This window comes from Elephas maximus, chromosome 1 (genome assembly GCF_024166365.1).
Source record: "Elephas maximus indicus isolate mEleMax1 chromosome 1, mEleMax1 primary haplotype, whole genome shotgun sequence".
Lineage (NCBI taxonomy): Eukaryota > Metazoa > Chordata > Mammalia > Proboscidea > Elephantidae > Elephas > Elephas maximus.
This window is the reverse complement of record NC_064819.1, coordinates 21,489,650-21,517,152: the sequence shown is the minus strand read 5'-3', so window position 1 is coordinate 21,517,152 and position 27,503 is coordinate 21,489,650. Positions and strand designations below refer to the sequence as shown.

Below are 27,503 nucleotides of genomic sequence, written 5' to 3'. Positions count from 1 at the left end.
GAAACCAAGGCTTCAAACCGGTTCATTTCAGTTCCAAGCCCTGCTGGGAATTTGCAGATCTCACAAGTTCCCAGCTGATGCTAATGTTGCTGGTTAGGGACCAATTCTGAGAACCTCTGGTAGCACAGTGGTTCTCAGAATTTATTATACAGAAGAATCACCTGGGGGCCTTGTCAAAATGTAGATTCTGATTCAGTATATCTGGGGCAGAAATGCAAATTCTCAGAGGGGGTTTGAACCAGTTCAAACCGTTCTGAAGTCCTCAGTGAAACAGAAGGGAAAGTGCTCCTTGTAAAAACATCAAAATGAAATGCCTGAGTCAGCCCTAATAACTGATCATCATAAAGCTCTCCTCTGCGTATCACGGGTCTTGGACAGCATGTGACATCCAATGACAGTGAAGGCAAAATGTGTTTGTAACTGTAATAAAGATGGAAGTTACGGAAATCATCAAGAGTGTCTGAATTCAAAACACCAATGAATGGAAATCATGTTATTTGCATAGAAATGTAGCATCGCTTAGATAGTGGTTAAAATTCAGAAGTAGATGAATATAATGAATTAAATGCCATTTTTTAAATTACAAAATAAAAATGTAGAGACTCTTATCTTTTGGAAAAATCTCCTACCTAGAAGTGCTGATAGAAGAAGAGGAACTGAATATAAATGGGGTACTGAAGACTTGCAATACGCCATGGCCTTTGTTTTTAATATTAAGAAATGACTCCCTAATCAGTATCTGCGATAATGATCTGTAATCTTACCAGAGTAAGATCGATGATAAACATCAAGCACTGATTTTTTAATAACACGAAGAAAAGATATACAACACATTTTCAGGTAGGAGTCATCCAGTCCTCCTTAACGGGAAGTTGTTACAGTCCAGCTATTGTAAAGTAATTCAAATAAAATCTTTTGAAGGTGTCATTTTAATGCAAATAACCTAGCAGAAGACTTTTAAACCATTGATGCCCAAAGCTTATTTTTACCTAGGGCTCAGATAGGAGGAATGTTGGAAATAATTGTGTTCTTGTCTGATGACATAGAGGCTAATTTAGAATCTCGTTTATTTGGAGAGTCTTTGGCATAGCAAATCCATTTTATATGACACGGGAGAGCAGGCAATTAAAATTAAAGTTGAAATCAAGAAGAAAAAGGCAAGCTGGAAACTGGTTTAGACTTCTCTGATTTGCCAGGGAGGGGCAGTAGACTGGGGGAGGGCCTTAGCAGGCTTGCAAAGATGCAAAGAAAGAGGCAGGACAATGCCACTCAGCTCCCTAAGGCACCAACACTTTTTTGAGTCTTTCCAGTACATGTCCAGTTGCAGAGCTGACCATATACAACTAGGAGGCTTCACCTGGGTGGGTATGGATGAATGCTCGGGATTCCCAACCATTGGATACCTTCTCAGATGTCTCCTGTCCTGGAAGGGAATGTCAATAAAGGCGGAAGACGTCATCCAGACAAACAGACCATTGTATATGTATATGGTTATACAGCAGTGAACCCTGTGTATAACCAGTCTTTGGAGCTGCTTGAGCAATAACACACAGAAGCATTCCAAATGGTCTTTGCTAAAGCATTCTACAGTTTGCAAATGACTTTTACAGATGCAACATAGATCCATCCTCACACCAGCCCCAAGTACTATCCCTGCCCTAGAGATACACTCAGACTGTATGGCATCGTGATTAAGAGCTATAGCTGCTAACCAAAACGTTGGCAGTTTGAATTCACCAGCCACTCCTTGGAAACTCTATGGGGCAGTGCTACTCTGTCCTATAGGGTCACTGTGAGTCAGAATCAACTCGACCACAGAGGGTTTGGTTTGGTTTGGTTTGGCTTTGCAACATTTTACTAAATCTAGATCATTTCCCCAAGATCATATTGGCTGAGCCATAAAGCAAATGTCCAGGCCTCTCCCAAGGGCCAAGTGATCAAGTAAGTTCAAAATGTGAGTGATGACAGCGTTTCTCAAGATGTGGCCCCTTACCAGAAACATTAACATCACCTGGAAAGATGTTAAATTTGCAAATTCTTGGGACCCAATCCACATTGAATGAATCAGAAACACTGGGGATGGGGCCCAGCAGTCTGCATTTCAGTAAGCCCTCCGGATGCTTCTGATGCTGACTAAAGTTGAGACCCTCTAGTCTAAGTATGGTGCTCTAGTGGCACAGTGGTTAAGAGCTCAGGCTGCTAACCGACAAGTCAGCAGTTTGAATCTACCAGGCGCTCCTTGGAAACCCTATGGGGCAGTTCTACTCTGTCGTATAAGGTCTCTACAAACTGGAATCGACTCAAAGGCAACAGGTTTGGTTTTTCTGTTAGTCTAAGTACAGTTCAACGGGAACAGCTCTGCACTAGAAGCTAGGATAGTTGGGATTTAGTCCTGATTAAGCCACTCACTCACCTATGAGTTTGGGCAAGTTGTGTCACCTCTCCAGATCCCATTTCCTCACCCTCCAAATGAAGAAGCTGCACTAGGTGAGTGTCAAGTGCTCTTCTCTCCCTTATATTCTGTGAGCCATTTATGAAGTATGAAATGACTCCCTAATCAGTATCTGTGATAACGATCTATAATCTTACCAGTATGAGATTGATGATAAATATTAAGCACTGATTTTTTAATAACACGAAGAAAAGATAAACAACACATTTTTAGGTAGGAGTCATCCAGTCCTTCTTAATGGGAAGTTGTTACAGTCCAGCTGTTGTAATATAATTCAAATAAAATCTTTTGAAGGTGTCATTTTAATGCAAATAACCTAGCAGAAGACTTTTAAACTATTTGAACTATTAAGCAATGGTGTAAGCCGCCCAACATCATCAACATGGCTTCCTTTTGCTCCACCACATTCTCTTGCTGTCCCAAAGTCTTGAAGTTTAGTCTCCAAGTATCTCTAGTTAAATTATAGCTGAACTTGTGAGTAGGTGCCCTGGTATCATCTGTATCATGGTTAACACATCATCTAAGCTCAAGACTAGGACACAGAGAAGGTAGTTCTTGAAGAAACCAGGAATCAGAAATGAGAGGTGGAGCTGACCCAGTGGAGTGAGTCATCAAAAACAAAAAAAAAAGCTTCATGCAATTCCCAGTTTTATTGAAGTTGAGCCCTGACCCTGTGTTAGGCCCAAATTCCAATTTGATTTTAGATTAACATGTGGATTTTTATTTATTTATTGCCAATTTTAAGGCTTGTTGTCTATCCTTTCTTGCTGCATTATACGGAATATTTATCTAGAAGGATTGCTAGACACAACAACATCAGGAGTTTATGTCAGCGTAGAGAGGCAACTACCCAGTACAAAATGGTTGCATTTTTACCTGAGTTTATCTGCAGGATGCTGCACACACCTATCAATAACTGTGGCTCTCTCCAATCAGCAGGGAAAGACAGCATCCTTCCTAGAGGCGAGATTTCCCATCTCCTTCCTTCTCTTCTCTTCCTCCAGAGCCACTCCGATAGGGGGGGATAGGCATGGATAAGGCAGGATTGGGGGGGGAGGGGGAGTATGAATTTTGTAGCCTGAAGCCTGGTTTTAATACTTTTTACTGCCTATTACAACCTGTTATTTTTAGCTATCAGCACGGTTATTCCTGGTCTGATTTTAATATATTCAGATTAAGGTAGTTTTTTGCTATTGTTTTCACAAAGCTCATAGTTTTAAAAGAAAAACCTTGCGAAATAAGTCTTCTTAATCATATCCAATTATACACAAATTATTGAATTCTTGGTAAATCCAATTATACACAAATTATTGAATTCTTGGTAAATGTTAGGCTGCAATGCAGCCTGAGACTGGATTCTCCCTCTGCCACCTACCTTGTACAAATCTCCCCACAGTTACTCCATAACATGATGTTCAGAAAAAAGAGCTGCCAGGTACAAAACCAGGCACGCACTTACTGTTGTCCTCAGTAACACGACATCTGCCTCTTGCAGGGAACATGGAACACAATGTGCCCATACATGCCAAGCCGGTCTCCAGTAAAACACCAAGGGGAGGAGCCCAAGTGAGAAGATGGATCCAACGAGGCAGAGAGCTTTCCTGCAGCCTTGAGTCCGATAGCCAAATATCTCCTGGGACAGAACCAAAATGATCCCAAATATTGGTTAAGTACAATAAACAGTAAAGGAGAAAAAACTGATTTTAGTGGTAAAACTGAGGGCAGGGAGTGAAGAAGTTGGGGAGGGAAGGGAAGGGTAGATTGAGGGGTTAAGAAGTTAGAGAAGGAATCCTGACAAAAAAATGTAAGGCATTATCCCAGCCCTCCAAATGTCACAGTATAACTGGGTGTCATGGATTGAATTGTGTCCCCTGAAAGCAAGGTGAAAGTCCTAACCTCTGTATCTGTAAATATGATCCTGTTTGGAACTAAGCGTTTTCTTTTGTTAAGTTAATGAGGTCATACCGGCGTAGGGTGGGTCCTAAACCTAATCACTTCTCAGTGTGTCTTACAAAGAAAGCAGAATAGACACAGACAAACACACACAGGAGGAAGACAGATACCATGTGAAGACCTGTCTACAAGCAAAGTAACGCCAAGGATCACCAGCAAGCACCAGAAACTAGGAGAGAGGCTCATAGAAGGAATCGACATGGCTAAGACCCTGATTTGGACTTGAAGCCTCCAAAACTGTGAGCCAATAAATTTCTGTTCTTTAAAGCCACCCACTTGTGGTATATTCTTTGTTATGGCAGCACTAGGTAACTAAGACACTGGAATACTCCATTTCTACACTTTTGAACACCCAGCTAGCCTGTAGCCAATCACTATGCTAGGTGTTCAGATACATTAGTCTATTTAAGTCTCCCAACCACCCACTGAATAAGCTAATGTTATTACCATTTCGTAAATGATGGGAATGAGCTCAGAAAGGCTGAATGACCTGTCCTAGACCATACAGCTAAGATATCCTGCTGCCAAGATTCAAACCCAGAATCTGTAGGCCTCCAACTCTTGAATTTGATCCACAGACTTGACATGATATGACAATGAGCCATGAGGCAGAAGGAGTAGATGAGGGCAGGAAACAATGATCTCTTTGGCTGGGACCAGTGGCCTCGTAAGCCGAAGAGACTAGAATCAGCCCTTGAGTTCAAAGTCAGGATTTGGTGAAAGATTTGACCATAGGAGAACAGACAACTAAATGGAATTTTCCTTTGGGAGTTGGGGTAGAGCTGTGCATTCCCATTCTCCTTCATTTTCAGTAAGAAGAGAGTCTTAATCAGGGAGAAAAACCATAGAGACTATTTAGTTTACTTTGACTCATGCTTATTGGGTACCTGCTATGTGCCATGAGGGGATATTAGGCCCTGGAGAATGTAAGTATGAACAAGATATGGTTCCTACCTCTAATAAATTTATTGTCTGGACAACCTTCTTTCCCCCAAATGTCTGAGACAGAGTGAAAAAACACCGCTGAAGTTTATGGTATCAGTCCCATAACCATGTCCCTCAAAACAATCAGTGTATTTAAAACCCATTTTATACTGGATAAAATGCCTAAACTTGAGAGCTAGTAGAGTGTACTCGTTAAAAGTACAGTCTCTAGACCAAGCACTTTGGTTTAAAGCCTAGCTCTAACACTTAACATGTACGTGAACTTGGGCTAGTTATTTAAGCCCTTTACTCCACAGTTTGTTCATCCATAAAATGGGGCTGGTGATATGCAATGTGCAGATGACATAAACTTGCTTGCTGAAAGTGAGGAGGACTTGAAGCACTTACTGATGAAGATCAAAGACTACAGCTTTCAGTATGGATTGCACCTCAACATAAAGAAAACAAAAATCCTCCCAATTGGACCAATATGCAACATCATGATAAATGGAAAAAGATTAAAGTTGTCAAGAATTTCAATTTACTTGGATCTACAATGAATGCCCATGGAAGCAGCAATCAAGAAATTAAATGATGTATTGCATTGGGCAAATCTGCTGCAAAAGTATTAAAGTATTTTTAAAGTATTAAAAAGCAAAGATGTGACTTTGAGGACTAAGGTGCCCCTGACCCAAGCCATGATATTTTCAATCACCTCACATGCATGGGAAAGCTAGGCAATGAATAACAAAGACTGAAGAGGAATTGTTGCCTTCGAATTATGGTGTTGGCAAAGAATGTTGAATATACCGTGAACTGCCAGGAGAATGAATAAATCTGTCTTGAAAGAAGTATAGCCAGAATGTTCCTTAGAAGTGAGGTTGGCAAGGCTTCGTCTCACATACTTTAGACGTGTTATTAGGAGGAATCAGTCTCTGGAGAAAGACATCATGCTTGGTAAGGTGGAGGGTCAGCGAAAAAGAGGAAGACCCTCAGCAAGATGGATTGACACAGTGGCCGCAAACAATGGGCTCAAGCCTAACAACAATGGTAAGGATGGCACAAGACCCGGCAGTGTTTTGTTCTGTTGTATGTAGGGTCTCTATGAGTCAGAGCCAATTCGACAGCACCTAACAACAACAACATTCCATAGTTTGTTCATTCATAAAATGGGGGTGGTGGTAGAATTCATCTCACTGGGTTGCTGTGAGAATTAAATGAGTTAATCCATCTAAGAGATGGAAGCATTTAAAACTATTGCTGCTGCTGCTACACAATTATTATTTCTTGGCCCCACTTCACCAATAAAGACTGAAATCTTACCACTAGTTTATTGGCGTTTAGATCCAAGAGTCCCCCTTTTCCGGAGTTCTACTCATGCTAGAATTGCTGCATAGGGTAACAAGGGAGGCAGAACATGTAACTTTAGAGCCGCTAGCTTCTCTAGCTCACCTGATAAAGATTACATGAATGGAAAATGTTTTGTGATCACAGCTGAAAGCTGCTTTCATGTGTAATTACTAGGTGTCCTTTCTATTATTCATAAAACACACATGGGTGAGGATGGCTCTCTTTAGTGTTGTCCACATTGGCATGCCTTTGATGAAATGTTCATATTTTTTCAGAAATACAAGCTCTCGACTGGTTTTGCAAAGTAGGATATCTATCCTGATGTGAAATCTCTTCTGTCCCAAGCTCAAGCTATTGCTTTCCAGATGGAATAGCCTGGAATAGATCTGTTGCCCCTTCATGCTTGCAACAATGCTCTACTGATCCCACACTGAGCAGCGCCCCAACCCAAATCTTCATGTCTGTCCTAAGTCCATTCCACCATCTTTCCCCTGGTGCTTTGCATGTCCTTTGTCATAAGTAAACACTCCAAACTAGCCATTTTATCATCATTAAAAAAAAAATTTTACGCTATACCAAAAAAACCCAAAAAACCTGTTGCTGTCAAGTAGATTCCAACTCATAGCAACCCTATAGGACAGAGTAGAACTGCCCCATAGGATTTCTAAGGAGCGACCAGTGGATTCAAACTGCCAACCTTTCGAGCTCTTAACCACTGCACCACCAGGGCTCCATTCTATGTTAAAGCTTCCTTATATTGCCAGTCAATGAAATTCCCATGTAAACTCTGTTCTACACCACAAATCTCCCTGTTACAGGTGTTTTCTTACAGGCTATGTAATGCAATTCCTCCATAGCTTCCAAAGTGTCTTTGTGTTCATGATCAAAACAAAGTAAACAGGAATTATTATCTTCGTTTTCTAGGTCAGAAAGCTAAAGTTTGAAGTTATTACTGGTAGTAGTAGGTATTATTAGCAACTAAGGAATTATTATTGGTAACAGTAATAGCAGCTAATACTTACTGAGCACTGAAGAGCCCTTTTCTGAGTACCTGACACATACTCTCCCTTTTAGTTTAGAAAGATGAGCTTTCGCAAGCACAAAGTGAATGAGTTATTCAAAACTGGGCCTCTAGTCTGGACCTTTTGGCCCAGGGCTTCATCCACGGTACCACTCTGCTTAGATTTATAAGTGGTTTCCCAGATACAGATGAGGATTTTCTCTCCCTTCTTTCCACACAGGTAAGTTGATGAGATCTTCCAGAATTGGGCTGAGAGTTATCTGGGAGTAGGGAAAGTCAATGGAAGATAATGAGCTGGTAGCTTCTACATAAAAGTTCTTTCTCATTTTGGCTTTCATTTCAGTTCAATGTAACAAGTGTTTATTAAGTGTCTACTGACGTGTGCTAGGCACAGAGGTAAATGAGAGAATGACTCCAGCCTTTTTAGTGGAGAAGAGAAATCCACAAACAGGTAAGTTGAAACAAGGCTAGGACAATGGAAGGGTTACATAGAGGGATGACCATAAAAATTATTATCTACAAGGTACTATTAATAATTACACTGAGACCACAGGGGTAGACCAGAGGTGTCCCAGGCAAGTCAGGAAAATGTCCCCCTGGGTATACCAGTGTTATTCTAAGAGCTTGTCTCAGTGGCTTATGACCCATTATGGGCACATAAATCCATTGGCAAATTTTCTGTGGAAAGGCTAGAATGAGGATCAATAATTGCTTGTTGAAGTGAGTTGAATTAAACTGATTTCAAGTGAATTACATTGTAGAGACTATCAACAGATATTGGGTTTAAAATTGCAAAAGTTATCATGGCAGTGTTTCTTATCACTCTGTAGCAACCTACATCATATGTTTATGGAATGCCTTCCGTGTCCCTAGAAACCCTGGTTGCACAATGGTTAAGCACTCAGCCGCTAACCAAAAGGTTGGCTGTTTGAACACACCAGTTGCTCTACAGGAGAAAGATGTGGTAGTCTGCTTTCGTAAAGATTTATAGTCTTGGAAACCCTATAGAACAGTTCTACTCTGTCCTATAGGGTGGCCATGAGCCAGAATCATCTCAACAGCAGTGGGTTTGGGTTTTTTTGATTTTTTGTTTCCTTCTATGTCCCTGAATACGCTTGAAGGAACTTACCTTACTACCCTGCACTCCACTCATCCTCACCTTCCAAAAACTGTGATCAGTTAGCCAAAAAGAGAGTTTTGGGAAAAAGTCAAATGAATATTATGCAATAAATAAAGTCATGAAAGAGACTGTGTGCATTATGGAATATGACACTCTCCTTTTCCTTATCCACTATCTGCAGGTTCTTCTCCTCCCTCTGTCCCTGGGCATCTAGATCCTCTGGCTGTCTAAGGCTTAAACTTTGGCTTTCAGGTGTTCAGACCTTCTCTGCTGCCAAAGTCCCTATGCTCAAGAAGTCAACCTGTGCTCCCCAGAGCAATGGTTTAAACTACCTCAGCTAACAGAACCTAGACACATATGCACGAATTTCTTCATAGAGATTCAGGGGGTTCCCAGAGTCAGATAAGGGTTCTAATCTAGAAGGTTAACGAGGAGCAATCGAGACTGCTTTTTCACAGTTTGCCCTCAGTACTTCAGCTATTTACTAGGCCCTCAGTAAATACAGAAGCATGAGAACTAGGGTACCTGGACATGTAGATAAGGGTGGCAACTGGAGAAGGGCAGTAGCTGTCTCCAGAGAAACTTTGAAGAAGGAGGCCATCACCTGGGCACCAAGTCCTGAGACTGGCTCTCAGCCTTCTAGTCCAGAAACTGCACGCAGAACCATCTCTCACAGGGAAGAGTCGTGTTAACCAGGTCTCTAAGACTGTGTGTCATGAGAGAGTGAGATGTAGGTAACTGTCACAGCTACCAGATAGATATGAGGGCTGGTATTGAAAGATTGTTATCTTTTCATTGGCACCATCTCCACAATTATGGTGGTCCTGCCAATGGAGCCATCTGCAAGCAAAATGCTTAAAATGAGCTCTGGAAGCTTCTCTGACCGGCTCCCATTGGAATAAACACACGCATTCTTTAAATATATTAATTCATTCAGCCAGATTATAGTCAAATCCTATTAGCCTAGGAGCCATTTAGTCTCTTTAAGACAGTTTTGCTTTTCACTACTGTCTTTGTTACACATTTGAGAACTTTAGGCTTCTGGCGAACATGGTGCTATATGCAGAAGCACCACACCATACCTGCACAGCAAAGACCCAAAAAACTAAGTAAAACAGGGACAAATGTCAGTCTTTGAGCCCTAAGCATCAAATGAAGAGATAAAAAAAAAAAAAACTCAGCCAAGCACCAAATGGAGTAAGACACTGATAAAGAGTGAGGAGAGATAAGTGCAGAGGTCCCTTATCAGCTAATGCAGCATAGATTCGCCGTCTTGGAATCCCGTTGGAGATCAGCTGACAGGGAGTAGGGGAAAGCAGCTTCATGGAGCTCCCAGCAGGAGACAAAACAGCTGGTAACCAGTGATATACGCTTTCCCACCCCCCATTGTTCTCCCCCCACCCTGCTCAACCTCCCCGGCTTCATAGCTGGCTGCAGTCACTTAGCCAACCAAGAAGGGCAGGGTCCAAGCTGCTTGGATTCACCCCACCCACATTGGAGGTGGGCAGACAGGGAGTACAGGAAAGCAGCTTAAGGGAGCTCACAACAGGAGACAGAGCACCCAGTAACCAGTGATATATGCTTTTCCACCCCTCATCTTTCTCCCCCTGCTGCTCAACCTCCTCTGCATCCCTCCAGCCACTGTCTCCTGGCCAAGAGGCACTGGCTTCGGCCCCTTGCTGCTTGGATTTGCCCTGCCCACACTGGCCAGCTCCCGGAGTGCCATTTGTTTGTTGTTTGTGTTGCTTTTTTCTGATTCCTTTAGTTTCTTCTATGCCTTTCATCACCTCCCTCTCCTTCCTCTCAAACGTATGGCTCCGTGTGCCATCTTTCCTTCTTCTTGAAAGGCTGTGAAGCACTGCTGGACTGGAAACATCTTCCCTGGCCCACCGCCACGCTGGTGGGATGCCTAGGGCTTTTTTTTTGCTTGTTTTGTTTTATTTGTTTGTTTTCTTTTTGAGGTTTGGCAGCTTTTCTAGCCAGGTTTTATTGTGTGGCTTGGGAGCCACTTCCCCGGTGGGATTCCTAGGGGCGTTTCTTTTCTTTTTCTTTTTCTGGCCTTTCTTCATTTCTTAGTTTCTCATCTCTCTACACATACCTTCTTTTCCTGTCTCCTGAACACCTGGCACTGTGTGACTTCTCTAAACCTTCTAGCCAGGCTGTAGTGTATGGTCTGAGAGCCACTTCCCCAGTCTTTGCAGCTGCACCAGTGAAATCTCTGGAAGCTTTTCTTTTCTTTTTTCTAATTTTTATTTATTTATTTATTTTCATTTTCCTTTTTTGTTTTTTCCCCGCTTTTGTTTTTCTCCATTTCTTGGTTTCTCATCTCTCCATTCCAACAGCAAGCTCCCTTAGCACTTTTTTTGTTTGTTTGTTTGTTTTTGGCTCTCCTCTTTCCCATACCCATCTTGGCTCCACACATCACAACCTCCCACCTTCTACCTACCCATCTGTACCGTTCCCTGAACATCACATCCCCAAAGCAGCACAGGCATGGCCTACTGGAACCTCCTCTGCACTGTTGGCCCTAGTATGTGCCACAAATAACCCATCCCAGGCCCTCCCCTTCAGCTGGACCTGCTCTGCTGCACCATAGCTGAGCAACTGTCCCTGCCCATTGGGCAAGGAGGTAAAAAGTATTGTGCTCACAGACAAGCAAACAACAAAGAACGTACAGCCCACCTGCTCAGACATAACCAAAGAAAACAAAAAAGCAGGATGAAACAAATCTACAATCAATAAAAGAAGAAAATAACTACTGAATGTCTCAAAGACTGCAGATAATATCAAAACATAAAAAAAGGACAGGATGGTTCCAGTAGGTATCCAATATAAAACACCAAATCACTTTCCAGTAGAAAAAATGGCAGTAGAGCTACCTGGTAGGGAATTCAATTCTCTAATATTCAGAGTGATCCAAGAATTGAAGCAAAAAGCAAACAAAAATGAGGAAAAAATAGACAAATTCATGGGAAATAAGACCCAAAAAATGGAATAATTCGGGAAAATAATACAGGAACAAAATGCCAAAATAAATTCACAACTAGAAATCATGCAAAAACAACAAGTAGAAATCTGAAAGATAAATAACAAGATTTCAGAAATGGACAGTGTCATAGAAGGGCTGAGGAGCAGGTTTGAAACAATGAAAGACAAGATCAGTGAAGTTGAAGACAAACACATGGATACAACCTTGTTTGAGGAAAAATCAGAAAAAAAGAAGGAAGACAAATGAAGAAACCCTGAGAATTATGTGGGATACAACCAAAAGCAAAAATTTTCAAGTGATTGGAGTTCCAGAATAGAGTGAGAAAACAGAAAACACAGAGAGAATCATTGATGAATTGCTGACAGAAGACTTCCCTAGTATCATGAAAGATGAAAATCTGACCATCCAAGAAGCTCAACAAACCCCATATAGGATAGTCTTCAAAAGAAAATCACCAAGGTATATCATAATCACACTCGCTAAAACCAAAGACAGAGTCCTGAGAACAGCTTGAGAAAAATGAAAGTCACATACAGAGGAGAAACAATAAAACTAAGGTCTGATTATTCAGCAGAAACCAAACAGGCAAGAAGGCAATGGGATCACATATATAAAACCTTGAGAGAAAATTAAAAATTGCCAACCAAGAATAATATAGCCTGCAAAACTCTCATTCAAAGATGATGTTGAAATTAGGACATTTCCAGACAAACACAAATTAAGGGAATATGTAAAAACCAAACCAAACTTACAAGAATTATTAAAGGGAGTCCTTCCATCTGAGAACAAACAACATCAGACCACAGCCTGAAGCTAGGATGCAAGATTGCACCAGCCAGATACCAAACTAGGAAATGAACTCTCAAGGACTATCCAAAACCAAAAGAATGACAACAGGGACCCAGAGAGGTTAATCTATAAATGAGAACAATGTCAGAACAAAAAAAGGAATAAACAGTGTAGGTATAGAACATTCTAATGGAGTGGAAGGCAAGATGATACCAAGTAACAATAGACTGGTTCAAACATAGGAAGATAAGGGTAAATTTCAAGGTAATCACGAAGAAAGTTAACAAACCTACTCATCAAAATAAGGAGTAAAAACTTAAGTCTCAGTAAATACAAAATCTGCAAAAATGAAAGAAATTTTTTAAAAATCCACGAACAAAATAATTTAGCACAGGAGAGTAAGAGGAACAAAGAAAATAGCACCATGAAAAAAGCACTACAAAATGACAGCAATAAACTGACAACTATCAATAATTACAGTGAATGTAAATGGCCTAAATGCACCCAAAAAGAGACAGAGAGTGACAGAATGGATTAAAAAAAAAAAAAAAAAAAAAAAAACAGGCTCCATCAATATGCTGTCTACAAGAGACACATCTTAGAAACAAAGATGTAAATTTATTAGAAATCAAAAGATGGAAAAAACATATCAAGCAAACAGTTACCAAAAAGAGCAGGAGTGGCAATACCAATCTCAGATAAAATAGACTTTAAAACAAAATCCACCAGAAAAGACAAAAAAAGAGCACTATATAATGATCCAAAGATTGAGCCATCTTGAAGGCATAACCATAATAAACATCTAGGCACCCAATGACAGGGCTCCAAAATACATAAACTCTAACAGTGCTGAAAAGAGAAATTGACAGTTCCACAATAATAGGAGACTTCAACACACCACTCTCAGTAAAAGACAGAACATCTAGAAAGAAACTAAACAAAGATACAGAAGAGCTAAAAGGCACAATCATCCAACTTTACCTCACAGACATGTATAGAATACTCCACCCAATAGCTGCAAAGTCACATTCTTTTCCAACGCACATCAAACGTTCTCCAGAGTAGACCACATCTTAGGCCACAGAGCAACCCTCAACAAAATCCAAAACATTGAGATAAAAAAAGTATCTTCTCTAACCACAACACCATCAAGGCAGAAATTAGCAACAAGAAGAGCAAGGGAAAAAAAAATCAATTACATGGAAACTGAATAACATCCTGCTTAAAAATCACTGGGTAATAGAAGAAATCAGAAATGGAATCAAAAAATTCCTAGAATCAAACAAGAATGAAAACACACCATATCAAAACCTTTGGGACACAGCAAAGGCAGTCCTCAGAGGTCAATTTATAGCAATAGATGCTCACATCAAAAAAGAAGAAAGGCACAAAATCAAAACATTAGCTACACTACTCGAACAAACAGAAGAGCAAAAAAAAAAAAAAAAGCCCACAGCCACCGGAAGAAAATAATAAAGATCAGAGCAGAAATAAATGAAATACAGAATAGAAAAACAGTAGAAAGAATCAACAAAACCAAAAGTTGGTTCTTTGAAACGATCAACAAAATCAACAAACCACTGGCCAAACTGACAAAAGAAAAACAGGAGAAGATGCAAATAACCCAAATATGCAATTAAATGGGGGACATTACAACAGATCCAAATGAAATAAAAAGGATCATGACAGAGCATTATGAAAAACTACACTCCAACAAATATGAAAACCTGGAGGAAATGGACAAATTTCTAGAAACACACTACCAACCCAAACTAACACAAAATGATGTTGAAAATCTGAACAGACCCATAATGAGAGAAGAGATTGAAGAGTAAAAAAAAAAAAAATCAAGAGAAAAAACTCTGGCACAGATGGCTTCACTAGAGAATTCTACAAGAGAAGCACTTACATCAGTACTATTCAAACTGTTTTAGAACATAGAGCAGGAAGCAATACTTCTGAATTCATTCTATGAAGCCAGTATAACCCTGATACCAAAACCAGGCAAAGACAGCACAAAAAAGAAAATCACGGACCAATACCTCTCATGAATATGATGCAAAATTCTCAACAAAATTCTAGCCAATAGAATTCAGCATCATATTAAAAAAATAATATACCATGACCAAGTAGGAGTCACACTAGGTATGCAAGGATGGTTCAATATTAGAAAATCAATCAATGTAACCCACCACATAAATAAAAGGAAAAAAAAGAATCACAGTATCATCTCAATTGATGAAGAAAAGGCATTCAACAAAGTCCAACTCCCATTCCCAATAAAAACTCTCAATAAAATAGGTATAGAAGGGAAATTTCTCAACATAATAAAGGGATCTATGCAAAACCAATGGCCAACATTGTTTTTAATGGAGAGAGGCTGAAAACACTCCCCTTGAGAACAGGAACAAAACAAGAATGTCCTTCATCACCACTCCCATTTAACATTGTGCTGGAAGTCCGAGTTAGAGCAATAATACAAAAAAGAAATAAAGGGCATACAAATTGGTAATGAAGAAGTTAAACTGTCCCTATTTGCCAATGATATGATACTATACATAAAAAAAAAAAAAAAATTTTTTTTTTTTTTTTTTTTTTTAATACATAGAAAACCCAAAAGACTCCATGAGAAAACTACTAGAAAGATTCAGCACAGTGGCAGGCAAGATAAACATACAAAAATCAGTTGGCTTCCTATACACCAATAAAGAGAACAATGAAAAAGAAATCAGGAAAACAATACCATTTATAATAGCCCTTAAATAATTAAAATACTTAGGACTAAATCTAACCAGGGATGTAACACAAAGAAAACTACAAAACACTACTGCAATAAACCAAAAGAGATCTACATAAATAGAAAAACATACTATGCTCATGGATAGGTAGACCCAACATTGTGAAAATGACAATTTTACCCAAAGTGATTTACAAATACAATGCAATCCCTATCCAAATACCAACAACATTCATTAAAGAGATGGAAAAACTAATCATTAACTTTACATGGAAAGGGAAAGAGCCCTGAATAAGTAAAGCACTACTGAAGAAGAAGAATAAAGTAGGAGGACTCGCACCACCTGATCTCAGAATGTACTATACAGTTGTGGAAGTCAAAACAGCCTGGCACTGGTACAATGACAGATACCCTGACCAATGGAACAGAATTAAGAACGCAGATATAAATCCATCCACCTACGGTCACCTGACCTTGGGCAAGGGCCCAAAGCCCATCAAATGGAGAAAAGAGTCTTTTTAACAAATATTGCTGGCAAAACTGGATGTTCACTTGCAAAAAAATGAAACAGGACCCATATCTCACACCATATACAAAAACTAATTCAAAATGGGTCAAAGATCTAAATATAAAGCCAAAAACTATAAACTTTGTGGAAGAAAAAATAGGATCAATGCTAGAGGTTCTAATACACGGCATTAACAGGATACAAACCATAACCAACAACACACAAACTCCAGAAGATAATCTAGGTAACTAAGATCTTCTAAAAATTAAACACTTAGGCTCATCAAAAGACTTCACCAAAAGAACAAAAAGAGAACCTACAGACTGGGAAAAAAATTTTGCCTATTACAAATCATAAAAAGTTCTGATCTCTAAAATCTGCAAGAAAATCCAACACCTTTACAACAAAAAGACAAATAATCCAATTAAAAAATGGGCAAAGGAAATGAACAGACACTTCACCAAAGAAGACATTCAAAGGACCAATAGACACAGGTGGAAATGCTCTTGATCACTAGCCATTAGAGAAATGCAAATTAAAACCACAATGAGATAACATTTCACCCCAGCATTCCTAGCATGAATCATCAAACAACAACAACAAAACGAGGAGATAACAAATGTTGGAGAGGCTGCTGGGAGATTAGAACTCTTATGCCCTGCTGGTGGGAATGCAAAATGATACAACCATTTTGGAAAACGATATGGCCCTTCCTGAGAAAGATAGAAATAGAAATACTATGTGATCCAGCAATCCCACTCCTAGGAATATAAATCCTAGAGAAATAAGAGTCATCACACAAATATACGTATGCACACCCATGTTCATTGCAGCATTGTTCACAATAGCAAAAAGATGGAAACAACCTAGATGCCCATCAACAGATGAATGGATAAACTAACTATGGTACATACACATAATGGAGTATAATGCAACAATAAAGAACAATGCTGAAGCTGTGAGGCGCCTCATAACATGGATGAATTTGGAGGGCATTATGCTGAGTGAAATAAGTCAATCACAAAAAGACAAATATTGTATGAGACCACTACTGTAAAAACTCATGAAAAGGTTTACACACAGAAAGAAACAATCTTTGATGTTTAAGAGGGAGGGGAGAGGTGGGGATGGAAAAACACTAAATAGACAATAGATAAGTGGTAACTTTAGTGAAAGATAAGACAGTATGCAATACGGGGAAGCCAGCACAACTTGTAGAAGGCAAGGTCATGGAAGTTCCATAGACACATCCAAACTCCCTGAGGGACCGAATTGGTGGGCTGAGGGCTGTGAGAACCATGGTCTCGGGGAACATCTAGCTCAATTGGCATAACATAGTTTATAAAGAAAATGTTCTACATTCTACTTTGGTGAGTAGCGTCTGGGGTCTGAAAGTTCTGAAGCAGCCATCTAAGATATAACACTGGTCTTACCCTTTCTGGAGCAAGGGAGAATGAAGAAAATTAAAAATACAAGGGAAAGATTCGTCCAAAGATTAGACCACATCTACCATGGCCTGCACCAGACTGAGTCCAGTACAACTAGATGGTGCCCAGCTACCACCACAGACTGCTCTGACAGGGATCACAATAGAGGGTCTGAGACAGAACTGGAGGAAAATAGAGCAAAATTCTAACTCACAGAGAAAGACCAGACGTACTGGTGTTACAGAGGCTGGAGAAACCCCAAGAGTATGGCCCCAGATATCTTTTTAGCTCAGTAATGAAGTCACTTCTGAGGCTCACTCTTCAGCCAAAGATTAGACAGCCCCATAAAACAAAACAAAAACAAAGGGGTACACCAACCCCGGGGGCAAGGACTAGAAGGCAGGAGGGAACAGGAAAGCTGGTAAAAAGGAATCCAAGGTCGAGAAGGGAGTGTGTTGACTTGTGGTGTTGTTAACCAATGTTATAAAACAATATGAGTACTGTTTAACGAGAAACTAGTTTATTCTGTAAATCTTCATCTAAAGTACAATAAAAAAATTTGAGAGCTTTAAATTTTTTTTTTTTTTAACTTTAACTTCCCAAAGATAATCTCATTCCCTTATTTCCAAATTCGAGGTGGAAAAAGAACCCTTGACTATAATTTCCATGTGCTACAGGAAATGAGTGCTATCTACCTTTCTGCTCACCTCAACCCTAACCCCAACCTCTGAGCACCTGAGGTCTCAGAAAACAAAACAAAACAAAAACAAAAACCAGGAAGAAAAAAATTAGCTAGTGTGAGTAAGAGACGCCTCCCTCTAAATGGGCAGGTGCTCTCTGGTTCATAGAAGTCCCAGCCATTTTCTATTTTTCTCCAATACTGAGGCCATATGTCAGCAGCTAGCGGGTTGGAACTGCAGACCTTTCGGTTAACAGCTGAGTGCTAAACCACTGCATCATGAGGGCTCATTTTTAGGTTAGCAGTCAAGCAAGAATTACACTCAAGTTAAATCTCTCAGATTAGATTTTCTGAGCAAGCGCTTTGCGTTGTTGCATCCTCTTCCTCCTTATATTCAGTGTCCAGGATTTGAAAAGGTGCTAAAGACAAGGCAGAGTTTCACAAACAGAGTCAAACTAAGGGCCTGGGTTGGAAGGGGCAAACTGATTCAGACATCTGCTGCCCAGAGTCTCCTACTCTGGACCCAAAACATTTGTTCACAGTTCATTTGTGTGAGCCAGTGTTAATATCTCAGCCTTATAAGTTACTTTACAAGAAAAAGTACAAAACAAAAACAACAGCAAAGAAAACCAAAACCACTCTCCAATAATGACTATCAACAAATGAGAGCAAAGTCTCATTTTCCATTAGAACTGTTTACATTCATTGAACAGTGGCCTCTGAACCTTGAGGAGACCCTTAGGAGTCAGGTGGCCCGTCCACTGTTTTTGGCTTCATGCCAAGTGATTGAAATGTCACTTAACCCAATTTCATTCCTGGCTGTGCAATGTCACTTCTCTTTCCTCCCCAGCTTTGGACTGTTACCTTTCTAGTCATTGGCTCCTGGTTTCTCTTCTCATAGCTTTACTGCACACATGCTTGCTATGGAAAACAGTGGAATGGCATCTGTGTCAGGTATTGGAACCCAGAACCAAGGAACTGATCGCGAGAATGTTTAGGTGCTGCATCTCCCAGCTTCAAGTCTTCAAGGTGAGTTTGCTTAAGTGTAAATTGCCTACGTCTAAGGTCATGGGTAAAGGAACTCTGGTGGAGCAATGGTTAAGCGCTCTGCTGCTAACCAAAGTCTTGACAATTCAAACCCTCCAGCTGCTCCGAAGGAGAAAAAAAGATCTGGCAATCTGCTCCTACAAAGATTACAACCTTGGAAACTCCATGGGCAGTTCTACTCTGTCATATAGGGTCGCTGTGCGTTGGAATTGACTCCAAGGCACGCAGCAATGACAACAAGGTCATGAGTAAGCCTGGTCAGCTAGAGACAAAGTCCTCATCCTCAAGAGCTGACAAAAAAGCGATGAGTTCAAACATAACTATAACTCAGGGCAGAAAATATGGAAGGTCACATGAAAAGCACAAGGAAAAATGTTATTAGGTTCAAATGATGAAGAGATTTGAAGATGATCATCAGAAAAGGCTTTCCAGGAGAATTGTTACCTGAGATGGACTTCGGCATCAGGTAGAATTTCAATAGTTGGGGAAGGAGGGAAGAATAAAGGTGTTTCAAATGAAGGAACTGCTTTGAGCAAAGGTATGGAATCTGGAAACATGGGAAGTGTTTAAGAACAAATAGCCTGTTTAAGGTATTACAGGGGGGTTTCTGGTGTTACAGGAGCCCCTGGGTGGTCCAAATGGTTAACACTTTCAGAGATAACTGAAAGGCTGGAGGGTTGAATGCACGCAGAGGTGCCTCAGAAGAAAGGCCTGGAGATCTACTTCTGAAAAATCAGCCATCGAAAGCCCTATGGAGCACAGTTCTACTCTGACACACATACACACATGGGGTAACTTTTTGTTAGAGTTGACTCAGCGGCAACTGGCTTAGTGGTGTTACAATGGATCAAATTTTGTGTGGTTAGATACCGCACCTTCGGGTGGAGCTTAGGAATTCTGGGACTTACCCACGTTCCAGCTGGCAATTGACCAAAAGAAAGAAAAAAGGAGTTTGTAGAATTGTTGAATCCTTACAAACTGCAGTTCTAACTTTCCCCTACCACAACTAGCAGGTGGACCCTCCCTGGCTGCCCTAAAGCTGGAGTTTCTAAGCCAAGTCAGGGGCAGAAACAGCTCCCTGTGGTGATTTCAGCTGGGTGGCCCTCTGCTCATGAAAGCAAATGCAAGTCTTGCCCAAGCAGGAGGCAGAACAGATGTTCTTGGGGCTTTAGTTTCCTTCACAAACCAGTTTCTTTTTCTTGGCCCAGGAACCTACTAGCCTGGGCTGTGGAAACTCCTCCTTGTCATACCAGTTGACTGGAAGGAAAGCAACCTGCCCCACAGGTAGGGTGGTAACACCCTGCTCTGTGGGTAATCATCCACCCAAACTTGGACTGGAAGCTCATGGAAACCCAGCGTGATGAATCACTTCTCCTTATGTTCCAGTCACCCAGAGTACATACATTTTCCATATGTTACTTTAATTCTCACAACCCTATGAGGAAGGTGATACTCGCTCTGGGTTACAAATGAGGAAGTTAAGGTTCAAGAAGGCTAGGGAATGTACCCAGAGTCACCCAGCTGGTAGGTAACAGAGCCAGGTTCTTCTTACTTAAAGACTCTTCCCACCCAACAAGGTTGCCTCACACGAACACACTCCCTCCTGCTCGGCTCTGATATGTTCCTCCAGCAGGTATCATGGTGGCAGAGTGAGAACTCTTGCTGATATTCCACACCCGAGATAATGGCTGTGACACCCTGACAAGTTCTTAGGTTTCCCTAAACAGGTTTCCACATGCTTCAAGCTGCAGAGGGAGAGGCAAGAGGCTGAGGGACTCCACCGAACAACCGGACGGTGGTTTCTGAAGGCAGCACCCTAACCTCTTGGTCTGGCAATCTTGGGCAAGAAGCATTTTCTAGACTCTGGTGTGGCACTAAAAATAAAACTTCTCTACTGGTGAAGTCTTGTCTGAGAAGGGTAAGACAGTAAAGGAGCACAATGAAGGATCTGTATCTGAGCTGCTACCTGGTCTAGGCAGCCAGCTCACTACATGATATGAAGACCTGAGACGGTGTGGCGCAGGAAAAAAGGCTATCAATTTAAAGGTAAATCATTTGGGTTTAAGACCTGGTTAAGTGCTAGACTATTAACGAAAAGGTTGGCAGCTTGAACCCACCCAGAGCTGCCTTGGAAGAAAGCCACGGCAATCTGCTTCCTAAAGATCATAGTCTTGAAAACCCTACAGAGCACAGTTCTACTCTGACACCTGTGGGGTGCCCATGAGTTGGAATCAACTGGACAGCAACAACAACCTACCACTTCGCAATTTTATTAATTGGCAGTCACTTCCCCCTCTGAAAAAATAAGACTGGTAATGCCTAGGTCACAAAACCGTTATGAAGATGAGATGGGATAACAGTTGTGAAAGTGTTATTCAAATATGTCATTATTATGAGGGAGATTAGACTTAAGGCAGATAATCGATAAACCCCAGTAACACTTAGACTTACCTAGCTCTGCCTGTGATTCAGATCTCCGCTTCCCTAACCACACAGACGAAAGGAGCTGCCCAGTCACTCTCTAGCACATCCTCCTATTTTAAATCTCTATAAGCTCTTATTTCTAGCTGATGTTTTTCTTAATGGCCTGCTACTTGAATGTAAGTTTCACAAGAACAGAACTTTGATCTGTCTTGTTCATTGTGAAATTCCTGCTACTTGGAAAAGTGTCTGGCACAGAGTAGGTCCCAAATATTTTTGGAGTGAGTTAATGGCTCAGATTACATTATAGGGATTCCAGCCTAAGGAAGAAGATTGGACTATTACTATGCTGGTAAACAGAGAGATTTAAAATGCCAATCACAGGCTGTTACCAAAAAACCAAACCAAACCCAGTGCCGTCGAGTCGATTCCAACTCATAGCGACCCTCTAGGACAGAGTAGAGGTGCCTCATAGAGTTTCCAAGGAGCGCCTGGCAGATCTGAACTGCTGACCCTTTGGTTAGCAGCCGTAGCACTTAACCACTATGCCACCAAGGTTTCCTCACAGATTATTAGTACCTGATAAATGCTTAGCAAATTCATCACTTTTCAGGGAAGGTCTTCATAACCCCGTTGCCATCAAGTTGATTTCGACTCATAGCAACCCTATAGGACAGAGCAGAACTGCCCCATAGAGTTTCCAAGGAGCACCTGGTGGATTCGAACTGCTGACCTTTTGGTTAGCAGCCATAGCTCTTAACCACTATGTCACCAGGTAAGAATTCACAAAGAAAGAGACAGAGAAAAAGAGCAGAGGAAAAGCAATGCCCTTCTTCCAAAGTCATGCTTCCACTCTTTAGCTCGTGGAGAATTTATCTTGACAATAAATGTTACTTCTAAGAATGATTATTCATCTTTATCCCCAGGTCATGTTATTTGCCACCTACCATGGGATTTTAGAAAATTAAAGAGAGAGAAATGTCCTATCAGGTACTCAGAGAGTGGGAAGGATCAGAGACAATCCGATCCTGTGTTCCTTCCACAACACCTGGAACAAATACCCTCCTGACTCCCACACCTCCAATGAAGTTCTGTTTCCGGGGGCAGCCCTGTTCCATTTTCAGACAACACTACTAACAATTACACCACGTGCCAGACATCAGGGTGAGTGTCCTTTGCAGAGCTCAGAAGGTGGGGGTCTGAGTTCCTTCCCCCACCCATGCACCTGCACTGGGCAGTCCCGCACATGCACACACCCACAACGCACACACACACATGCACTCACACACATACTTCCCTTTCACCCAAACGACTCTGCTTCTACTTGTTTTATAGATTGGCCTTCTACCAAAAGTTTGTGTTTTCAACATGATGAACATAATTTATGTCACTAAACTGTACATATAAATCGTTGAAATGGCAATGTGTTCTTATATGCATACTCGCCATGATAATAAAAAAAAAGTTTGTGTTTAAACAAGAGGCTCTTTAGATAAAATCATTTGGAAACCACAGTGTTATAAAGCTCTCTTGTCGAGATGGCTTGAAATCTTTTCCTTATAAAGGAAGTGAATGGGAAACACGCTATAAAACAATGGTTCTCACCCTTTATTAGTATGAGAAACCTGTCTTAGTCATCTAGTGCTGCCATAACAGAAATGCCACAAGTGGATGGCTTTAACAAAGAGAAATTTATTTTCTCACAGTCTAGTAGGCTAGAAGTCCAAATTCAGGGCATCAGCTCCAGAGGAAGGCTTTCTCTCTTTGTTGGCTCTGGAGGAAGGTCTTTCTCGTCAATCTTCCCCTGGACTAGGAGCTTCTCTGACCATGAACCCCAGGTCTAAAGGATACACTCTGCTCCCTGTGCTTCTTTCTTGGTGGTATGAAGTCCCCAACTCTCCATTAGCTTCTCTTTCCTTTTATCTCTTGAGAGATAAATGGTGGTGCAAGCCATACCCCAGGGAAACTCCCTTTACATTGGATGAGGGATGTGACCTGGTAAGGGTGTTACAATCCCACCCTAAGCCTCTCTAACATAAAATTAGAATCACAAAATGGAGGCCAACCACACAGTACAGGAAATCACGGCCTAACCAAGTTGATACACATATCTGGGCGGGCGGCGGGGGGGGGGACATAATTTAATCCATGACAGGAACCTTTTCTTAACATTGAGGTCGAAGCTATACATACTGTGTGACCCAGCATTTCCACTTGTTGGAATGTTCTGTACAGAACTATGTACACATTTGCACCAGGATATATGAGCAAGAAAAAGTTAAAGCTAGAAAACTACCAAAAAAAATCAATGCAACTGATTTAGAAAAATATATATATATGCTCTCACAATGATACATTCTGTGACAATGAAAATAAATAGACTACAATGTTATGCATCTGCTGCAAAAGACCTCTTTAAAATGCTCAAAAGCAAAGGTGTCACCTTGAGTGTGGGCTAAGTTGCACCTGACCCAAGCCATGGTATTTTCAATCTCCTTATATGCATGCGAAAGCTGGGAAATGAATAAGAACACTGAAGAAGAATTGCTGTCTTTGAATTATGATGTTGGCAAAGAATACTGACTATACTGTGGACTGCCAGAAGAACAAACAAATCTGTCTTGGAAGAAGTACAGCCAGAATGCTGCTTAGAAGCAAGGATGGCAAGACTTTGTCTCACGTACTTTGGACATGTTGTCACAGGGATCAGTCCCTGGAGAAGGACATCAAGCTTGGTAGAAGGTCAGTGAAAAAGAAGAAGACCCTCAATGAGATGAATTGATAGAGTAGCTGCAACAATGGGCTCAGGCATAACAATGATTGTGAGGGTGGTGCAGGACTGGACAGTGTTTCATTCTGTTGTACTTGGGATCCCTATGGGTCGGAACCCACTCAACAGCACCTAACAACAACAATACCACAATGTTATGTAATAACATGAATACTTCTCATAAATGTAACAAGCAGAAGGAGCAAAACACAAAAGATATGAGGAGTGTGACTTCAATCATATAAACTTAAAAAATACTGTTACAGAGTACATACATTGAAAAGCCATTTTTTTAAAAAGGCAAACAAATGATAATTATAATAGTCAGGTGAGAGGTTACCTCAGGGTTGGGCCAAGGAGGAAAACAGGGGTGGGTTATAGTTACAGAAGATTCCAAAGGAATCTCTAGAATGCTAGCGGCATTCTATCTTCTGACATAGGCTGTGATCATATGGGCTTTCAAATCATCTCTTAATGATTTTTTGCAAGAAGCCCTGGTGGCAGAATGATTAAGCACTCAGCTGCTAACTGAAAGGTCAAACCCACCCAGCGGCTCCTGGCAATCTGCTCACGTAAATATTTACAGCCTAGGAAATCCTATGGAGCAATTCTATTCTGTCATATAGGGTGGCTATGGGAGTCAGAATTGACTCAATGGCATACAACAACACCATATTTTTGCAGATGTATATATTTCAAAAAATACCATATAAAAACTCTCATATAATTAAGGTTTACTTTTGCCCCTGGTGATTATGTCGCTGGTTTCTGGGCCTAGGAATCCTTGGACCTATAGCAATAACTCCGAGAAATTATCCAGGGCCAAAAAATATATATATATATATTTTTTTTTTTCAGTGGCCCACAGATTGCAACCACTGGTATAGAAGAACAAAGCATTGACTTGGAGGTGGGGAAGCCTGGGTTCTAGTCTGAGCTCTGGTGCTAGTGAACAATCCCTTTCCCCTCTAGGCCTGCGTTTCTTTGTCTACAACTAAATTGCTTGAATTAAGTGATCTCTTGAGTTCCTCTGAATTTTGAAATCTGTAGTTCTTGTAGCAAAAGGCATCTCTTAAATATGACAATGGAGCAGCTCCCTTCCATAGAGACACCTGCCTCCACTTAGAAACTGCTCACGTGCCCCTCACTCAAGCTTCAACAGTCCTTTAAGGAAGTATAAAAGGTGGTTCCCCTTGCACCATTTGTGCAAATAGGTGCCAACAGGCTGTGTAGACTCCCTGCTTAACAACTATCAGCAAGCCCTCTAGAGAGCGAGCATGTCACAAACCTGGAAGCCCTGTGCCTGGCCTCTGGAATGGAATATAACATGTCACTGTGTGACTCCCTGGCCTCTGTGAATCAGAATTACCCAATGTGACAAGACTACTTGATTTATTTCTCTAACTGGTGTTGGGACTTGAGCACAGCCTTGGGGAAGGTTTCTTGCAATTCTGTAAGACGGCACCATCAAGTCATTATGCGTGACTACAGTTTTAACTGGAGGAAATAGGGCCCCCTTAACTATGACTCCTGGTGGCATAGTGGTTAAGAGTTACATCCGCTAACCAAAAGGTCAGCAGTTTGAATCCACCAGGCACTCCTTGGAAACTCAATGGGGCAGTTCTACTCTGTCCTGTAGAGTTGGATATGACTCGACGTCAATGGGTTTTTTTAACAGTAGCTCTGAGTTGGAATTGACTCGATGGCAACGAGTTTGGTTTTTTAATTTACTGCAGAGTTTCAAGAAAATGGACAGAGTGGCAGATGATCATGAAGTGAGTGATGTGGTTAGAATAGGAAATTTGAGGGGAGAATAGTGGGGTACAAGGGCGATCAGAATTTTTATCTTTTTTGGATATCCTAGGTTGCTACACTCAGCTCATACGGGGTAACCCAGGGCATTATATGCTGAACCAGATAGTTATGGTATCATCTCTGTTTTTTAAATAGCCCTTCTGTTATTACAGAAGCAATACATGCACATTTTAAAGGTCAGAGAAGAATATAAATAAAAACTTTACATTCCCACCCCTCAGTAATCACAACTGTTCATCTCTCAGCAGTGATATGCTTTTTCTTTTAACAAAATGAAACCATACTGTAAATGCGGTTTTGCAATCTTCTCTTTCATCCATTGACCTATGTTTTTCCAGGGCAGTGAATTTTAATCTAAACCATATTCAAATATCACCAATGAACTCATTAATATTCATTACAACTGGTTTTTCCAAACTGGTTTGGCATTATTCTATTTCTTAATCTACATAATTGTTAATAAGTACTCAGTTTTTAATTATCCATGACACTGTAATAACTATGCTGTATGCTTTTATATAGGTATAATATATTTCATAAGAGGATGTGGAATGAGGGATATCGTTGCTGATGTCAGATGGTCCTTGGCTGAAAGCAGAGAATACCAGGAAGATGTTTACCTCTGTTTTATTGACTATGCAAAGGCATTCGACTATGTGGGTCAGAACAAATTATGAATAACATTTCGAAGAATGGGAATTCCAGAACACTTAATTGTGCTCATGCAGAACCTGTATATAGACCAAGAGGCAGTCATTCTAACAGAACAAGGGGATACTGCATCATTTAAAATTAGGAAAAGTGTGTGTCAGCGTTGTAGCCTTTCTCCATACTTATTCAATCTGTATGCTAAGCAAATAATACAAGAAACTGGCTATGAAGAAGCTGGTATCAGGATTGGAAGAAGGCTCATTAACAACCTGCAATATGCAGATGACAAAACTTTGCTTGCTAAAAATGCAGAGGACTCGAAGCTCTTACTGATGAAGATCAAAGACTACAGGCTTCAGTATGGATTATACCAAAACATAAAGAAAACAAAAATCTTGACAACTGGACCAAAGAGCAACATCATGATAAACAGAAAAAAGATTGAAGTTGTCAAGGATTTCATTTTACTTGGATCCACAATCAACAGCCATGGAAGCAGCAGTCAAGAAATCAAAAGACGCATTGCATTGGGTAAATCTGCTGCAAAGGACCTCTTTAAAGTGTTGAAGAGCAAAGATATCACCTTGAAGACTGAGATGCACCTGACCCAAGCCATGGTATTTTCAATCGCATCATATGCATGTGAAAGCTGGACAATGAATAAGGAAGACCGAAGAAGAGTTGATGCCTTTGAATTGTGGTGTTGGCAAAGAATATCGAATATACCATGGACTGCCAGAAGAACGAATAAATCTGTCTTGGAAGAAGTACAACCAGAATGCTCCTTAGAAGCAAGGATGGCGAGACTGCGTCTTACATACTTTGGGCATGTTGTCAGGAGGGATCAGTC

The 27,503-nt window shown here is 40.8% G+C and overlaps 1 protein-coding gene across 1 annotated transcript in view; it reads right to left on the bottom strand.

The window, feature by feature from the left end:
* The window catches only part of ATP13A4 (ATPase 13A4), a 138,753-nt gene that overhangs the window by 84,130 nt on the left and 27,120 nt on the right, over positions 1–27,503 (bottom strand). Inside the window, exon 2 of the mRNA XM_049880221.1 lies at positions 3,912–4,085. Coding sequence (XP_049736178.1) covers positions 3,912–4,085 — 174 coding nt within the window. The remainder of the gene's footprint in view (positions 1–3,911; positions 4,086–27,503) is intronic.